The sequence below is a fragment of the Penaeus japonicus genome, unplaced genomic scaffold (assembly GCF_977035675.1).
Source record: "Penaeus japonicus unplaced genomic scaffold, GWHDUDI00000001_assembly GWHDUDI00000015, whole genome shotgun sequence".
In the NCBI taxonomy this organism is placed as follows: Eukaryota; Metazoa; Arthropoda; class Malacostraca; order Decapoda; family Penaeidae; genus Penaeus; species Penaeus japonicus.
Genome location: NW_028234417.1, coordinates 36635164 through 36642663, shown reverse-complemented (window position 1 = coordinate 36642663; position 7500 = coordinate 36635164). Strand labels below are relative to the sequence as shown.

The window sequence follows — 7500 nt, the reverse complement described above, 5'->3', positions numbered from 1 at the left end:
CAACGGGCTAACTGCCCTAGCACACATGTAATAACAATTTCACGTCAGGTGCTGAGTTCCTACGTCTTATAGCGCAGTTATATATAGTAAGTATATATATGACTAGTCTTTATATATATATTACTTTATATATATATATACATATATATATATATACATTCAACACACACGCACAACACACACACACACACACACACACACACACATATATATATCCCTTTGATACTCGCTATATATATATATATATATATATATATGAAGTTCATTTATATATATAGGAAAGGAAAAGTATATATGCATATGTATATGTGTGTAGAAAAAAAGAAAAAGACGAGAGTGTGTGTATGTGTGTGGCGGGGTGGACCAGGTGGTGTTTGTGTAGTCTGCACGTAAAAGTCTGTATATATGTATTTACGACATATATTTGCATAGATAGGTGGCACTTTGGTAAATAATCAGGCATCAGTAGTAAAGAAAATACGAAAATACGTACACATACGCATGTACATTAATATTTACAGGTAACTATATGTACATCTAATTTTAACCGACATCTCGTCTCTAATTTTAGCTCAGATGTATTTAGTTTGTACATGAATGACTGTATATTTTTGTATTTCGTGTATTTCCATGTAAAATACGATGTACGAATCTCACCTACGCATAATGGTGCATTATTATCATAATTTCAATAATTATTATCTTAATGATGTCAATACTGTAGTTAATAACATTGTCTCATTATTAATTTCTAATGATGATCTCGATAATAATATATACAGACTGATAGATGGAAAACTATTGTGTAAACTTTCTTACAGCACCTTTGCCATATTTGCCACCTTCCATACCTCTCATCTTCTGCTCCAAGTTTCTTATAGCACCTTTGCCATATTTTCCACCTTCGTCGCCTCTCGTCTGATCTAGGGTCGCTGTAATCACGAATTAACCCGCGACTGAGGTGAGGTCTAATTGGAAATGAAATCTGTATCACGAGTGATACTTTATACAGATGATGTTTGCTTTATTCTTTCACTCGTGTTGTTCTTATCACAGACTTCCATGTATCGAGGCTCACGTGCAAGGGTTGCCATGTACAGTAATTTGTACAAAGGCTCGCCTGTTGTCAGCTGCGAAATGAGGGAAAGGAAAATATTCAGTTATACAGAAATTATGTTTATGATAAGTTTTGTGATGATTAGTAGAATAAAAAAACTACTCCATTATGCAGATGATATTGATTATGATTGGTGGCTATTGAACAGAAAAGAGGAATGACGTACATTGCATGTGGGCATTGTGTGTAGTACTGATAAACACATAAATAGTAACAGCACCAACAAGATAGTAACGGTAATCCTAACGGTAAATGCAGTAAAACAATTATACTTCTAATTGTAATGGAAACAATATTCGGACTATACCAATAATGATGGAATTATAATGATACTTCTAGAATTACATTAATAATGATAACGCTAAAAAGAAAACCAACATTCGTGATAACATTAATGGCAATAAACATAATAATGGTAACAAGAAGAAGACTGGACAATAAAAAAAAACAAGGATATTGAATGAACAATCATATTAATTATGATAACAATAATGATAACGTAATAACACAAAACACATCTTAATTCAAATCCACTATTTCCCTTTCGTTTCGATACCGAAATAAATCTGAGAAAATTGAAAAATCTTGATCCTTTCCCAAAAGTCAGTCATTTCTAAGGAAATTAGGAAAACATTCTAAAAGCAGTTGAATAGATATTTCATTAATCTAATTCATCCCACGATCTCTATCTCCCGCAGCTCTGATTTATTTTCTTTTGTGATTTCAAGCATATTTTGACATCCCTCGTGGTAGCTTTATGATGTCATTTGATTTCATTTAGTATCAGCATTTGGCTAAGACTAAAGTTAAAAGGAAAGACCCGTTGCCGGGGGGATGGAAGACGGGATAGGGGAAGGACAAGGAGGGGGAGAGAAAGATGATAGTAGAGAGAGAGAGAGAAAGAGCCCGGGCTTAACCCAGCACGCAGGGTAACAGTTGGGGAGACAGATGAAGGGCGGCGGAAGAGGCGGGAGGAAGGCTGGGGAGGGAGGCCCCGCGCCATCTGTGCACACTGTTTACCTGACCAGGTGTACCGCGCGAGCTGGGACAAGGAGGGGGAGAGAAAGATGATAGTAGAGAGAGAGAGAGAAAGAGCCCGGGCTTAACCCAGCACGCAGGGTAACAGTTGGGGAGACAGATGAAGGGCGGCGGAAGAGGCGGGAGGAAGGCTGGGGAGGGAGGCCCCGCGCCATCTGTGCACACTGTTTACCTGGCCAGGTTCCTAAGTCCGGAGACAGTGGCGTGAGGATCGGTGGGTCCTGGTCACGTGTGGAGGAGACGAGTATGGGGAGAACCAACACAGTCGAAAAGGTGCACTCGGCTAACGAGGGTGGAGCGGGTGGCCAGAGACGCTATCTTTCTGATGTGTGGTTGGAGAGGTCCGCCTGTAGTGCTCCGAAGGGTGTCTGTGGTTCTTGTGTGTGCAATCTGCGTCTCTTCGCTCTGGCGGCTCTTGGACCTGTCCATTTACATGTAGATAATAAGGCGTGTGTGCTATTGTGGGATGTGACATATGAGAAGGCGGTACATATGTTCTCTCGGGCGCGGGGAGAGTGTGAGGAGCACACACGGGTAGGAGGATTTTAGACTGTGGCCGGGTAGGGATGGACGGATCTGTGGCTCCACCGTGTGGCTGATCGCAGCCCTTCTGAAAAGAACATAGGCCGCGGCTACCGTGGTGCCCTCGGCTAACCCTCGAGACGGCTAACACAAGAGGAAGATAGGCTTAGCACGAGTGCGAGCGTTTGTAGAAAGTAGATATGTGTGCGTATCGAGAGGCTATCCCCCCGCCCGCGTCCGGCACGAACAAGTGACAGGCCGTGTGTGTGAGGTGAGCGAGGATTTCTCCTCGTCGCGCGAGGGGGAAGTTCGCTCGCGAGAACAGGAAGCAGGACTTGCGGGGTGATGTGCTCTGGCGCTCGTCACCACGTCGGGATTATCAACACTGGCCGTGACACCTCCCCGGCTCGCGAGTTGTCACTTACTCCTTGAGCATTTGGCGGCCCATTGCTTGAATATACAACATTATAGAGCCCGCGGAGTAATCTATACCAGTCAGTGTTTTTTTCCCTTTCTTTCTTCTTTTTTTTTTTGGGGGGGGGGGGCTTACCGGTTGCCAGAAGCTATGACAATGTAGGAAGAAATCAAGTCTAGAGATTAAGATATATCGGTATTACTAGGAGCTGGCCGTGATTTGATACAGGGTTTTTAAAAGTGCTGGTCCCGAGGTAGTGGTCAGCAGGTCACTGTATCTAATTAAACAAAATATGTGTGTTTGTGTGTTTCATTACAATTATACAGACATATAGAGAAAAAGAGATATATATATATATATATATATATATATATATATATATATATATATATATATATTATATATATATATATATGATTGTGCATAATAAATATATTTATATATATACATATATATATATTATATATTATATATAGATATTATATATAATTATATATATAATAATATATGCATTGCGCATACACATAAATATATATATATAAATATATATATTTATATATATATATATATATATAATACATATATATATAATATGTATATATATATATTTATATATATATATATGTGATAGATGTATTGTGTTGTTGTGTGTCAGTGATGTGTGTGTGTGTGTGTATGTATAGCATACACATATGATGTACTAATACTTTTATAAAGATCATTATAATTATCCATATATTGCTTATCTATGTATATATATTATCATATTATAGTTTTATATACATATATATACATATATTATTACATGTTTAAACACAACACCACACACAACCACAACACAACACACACATATATATTACCATATTATATACCATATACCATATATATATATTTATATCTATATATATATAATTTATATACATATGTATATATTTATATATTGTATATATATATATGTTATATAATTATATTTATATTATATATAGATTATATATTAATATACATAAATATATATAAATATAGTGTGTGTGTTTGTGTATACATATATAGTTATGCATAAACATATACCTATCTATATACATATACATATACATTGGGAATATATTTATATATATATATATATATATATATATATATATATATATATATATATATATATATATATATTTGTGTGTGTGTGTGTGTACATATTATTATGCATAAACATATATATGAATATATAAATATACATATACATATACACACATATATACATATTCATAATATATATATACATATATATAATCATATATATATATATACATACATACATATATATATATATATATACACAAAATATATATTATCATATTTATTATATATATATATTTCCTTACATATCATATATAGTTTATATATACAACATATATATATATATATATATATATAACTATATTTATATAGTGTGGTGTGTGTGGTTGTTGTTGTGAATGTGTGTGTGTTTGTGTGTGTGTATGTGTGTGTGTGTGCACCCACTCAAAAACACACACACACACACACACACATATATATACATGTATATTTGTGTGTGTGTGTGTGTGTGTGTGTGTGCGCGCACTCAAGAGCACACACACAGATATATATATACATGTATATGTGTGTGTGTGTGTGTGTGTGTGTGTGTGTGCGCGCACGAAGAGCCAACAAAGATATATTATAATTATTATTATATATCTATATATATATATATATAATATTTTTACTTAAATATTATATATATACATGTATATGTGTGTGTGTGTGTGTGTGTGTGTGTGCACCCACTCAAGGACACACACTTGATACACCACCATTATAATGCCATTTAGAGTTCTAAATACAATTTTATGACGAAAAGAGTTTCCACCTTACCTTAAAGGAAATGTTCTCTCCAAGTTGCCAGAAGCAAAGGCGGATCTTGTGCATTGTTGCTTCCAATGGAGACATGGCCTCCTCTGCAGCCACCAAGGAACCTTCCCTCATGCCCAGCTCGACTTTGGTTCCTCCGATTTGGAAAACGGGGCTGAAGCTGTACCTGGACTCCATCGTGATGTTCAGCGTGTGGTCACGCTTGGAGGAGGGAAAGAGAGGAATGGAGGGACACTTCTCTCCCTTGACCTCCCACTTCAGCCCTCCCTTAGGGCAGTGCCTGGCCAACTGTCCTTCGCTTATCTCTACTTCTCCAACCTTGCAATCGGGAGAAATTCCTTCGATGAACCATGCCTGACCTCGACCATCGAGCAACTCGTAACTGTCTCCGAATCTCAGCTCAAAGTCCTTCCATCCTTCTTCTACTTGCGGTGCCGGCCACTTGTTTTCCAAAGCGGTTCCAGAGAATCCCTTCATTGTCACGCTGTTGCTGGAGACATTGAAAGAATCGCTACGCCAATTCTCTTCACATGTCACCTTGGCCTTGAAGACGCTGCCGCTCCGGGGAGTATAGGCTGTAAACTTGACATATTCAAGCAGGAGGTCTTCAAATTTTAACGAGTCTTGCACGTAACAGCCTAACACGAGAAGAAAAAGAGTCTGGTATTATTAAAGTTTATTTAATTGATAGCTGTAGACCATTCCCAAATTCTGAAACGGAAGCGCACTCGGTGTGAAGCCAGAATATGTTCATTAATATTTGTTACAGAATACGGGCATATCTTGTATGATCCACTCAAAACCTTTCTTTTTCTCAGTATTTGAAATGCCAGACCCAGAAGAAAATACAAAATCAATGTTGAACCCATCTGTAAAGGTGATATTAATTTGTAAAATGTCATTATTGATTGAGTTTCGCTGTTTCTTAAAAGGATTCCTTACCGTCCTTCACAGAGTGAGCGCAGCCGATGCTGGGCCACAGCAGAGACCTCAGCACCAGGGTCCACAGCACCAACATGATCGCGTCCTACTTTCTCGAGAACGGCAGAGCGACTGCTTGGCAGAGGAAAGCATCTGATCCTTCACTTTTATCTCATGCATCTAGAAGGATGTCTCAGGATTCGTCATAGCGCCAAGCTAAGAGCCGGATTTCAGAAATCTGATCACAGCTGCTTCCTCCCATGAAATAACCTCAATATGAATCTTATATTAAGATTCCTTCGTAAAAATCTATCAAAACACATACCAATTCGGAATAATAGTTTTAATATAGTGCCTGAAATCGGCTTTTACAATCTTATAGACATAAAAGTTGCATCTACTTGTTCACGTCGCATTATTATGTAATCACACTTATCTATTAGTGATCTTCAAAGCTTTTAGTCCGTGTTTTACTTATAAAAATATGAAGGAGAACACTGGAACTTTCCCACATGGATTTTATTCATTTTCCGCATCTCAAGGGAATCTGTTAAGCATACCAGTAGTCTAAAAAAAAGTTCAAAATTGTATCCCAATTGCAAATTCAAATTCAAACACTTTATTCCATTAGTTACAATGATTATTCTTACATAAATAATATATATTTACACTTGAAGAGTAAAGAGGTGTTCTTTCAATTTTGTTTTGAAATTACAAAAGTTGTTAATGTTTTTAATGTCATCTGGCAACACGTTCCACATTTTCGGTCCACGAATTTGCATCTGTCTTGCCCCTGTTTCTGTATTTGATCTTTTTACAAATAGGGAACTTACTTGGCGTGTTTGGATGCCAACTATATTCCCTACAGTTTGCAGGGGGAATAACCATGGAGGATAGAGTCCATGTATCAATATGTAGGTAAAGAGACAGGTATCATAACTGCACTTCGGATGAAATTTTAATGATTTTATTTTTTGTATATGTGGGGTAATGTGATCGAATTTACTAACATTACCCAGTGCAGCTCTTGCAGCAAAGTTTTGTAATTTTTGTACTTTTTGCATTTGGGTTTTGTTGGTTGAACCTCAAATATTTGAACAGTACTTTATTATGCTAAGAGCTAGTGTTTGCACGACCATGATTCTAGTATCCGTAGTGATTTGATTTTTATGTGATTTAGAAAATATTAATGTGCCCATTACTTTCCTGTATATGTTATTAATGTGTGTTTCAAATGTCAATGTATCTGTCCTAAGTGTATAACTCCTAAATTTTTCATGGCTGAATGTTTGGTTTTGATAGGAGTGGCCTTCAATTCTTTAGTTGTGTCGATGGGGATTTTGGCAATGTTCTGCCGACTACCTATGAATATGCATTTGAGTTTTATGTGGATTTAATTTTAGGACCATTATTTTCAAAATAATTTTCAGGCATGTGTAAGAAGAGTGTTTTGAGTAATTCTTTATTAATGTATTTAAAAGTATTTACTGAGTCATATGAAGAAAACTTGTTTGAATATCGGCCCGGTCCCCCCGTTACTGCACTAGAAGTCAGTTATGAGCAATGGTTGATTAACGTCATTTATGAAAATTGTAAAAAA

The 7500-nt window shown here is 36.6% G+C and overlaps 1 protein-coding gene across 1 annotated transcript in view; it reads right to left on the bottom strand.

The window, feature by feature from the left end:
* Positions 1-6058, bottom strand: part of LOC147470442 (uncharacterized) — a 15090-nt gene extending 9032 nt beyond the window's left edge. Inside the window, exons 1-4 of the mRNA XM_086544272.1 lie at positions 5922-6058; positions 4983-5617; positions 1037-1130; positions 825-932 (exon numbers count right to left, since the gene is read on the bottom strand). Coding sequence (XP_086400398.1) covers positions 825-932; positions 1037-1130; positions 4983-5617; positions 5922-5997 — 913 coding nt within the window. The 5' untranslated portion in view covers positions 5998-6058. The remainder of the gene's footprint in view (positions 1-824; positions 933-1036; positions 1131-4982; positions 5618-5921) is intronic.
* Between the last annotated feature and the right edge of the window lie 1442 nt (positions 6059-7500).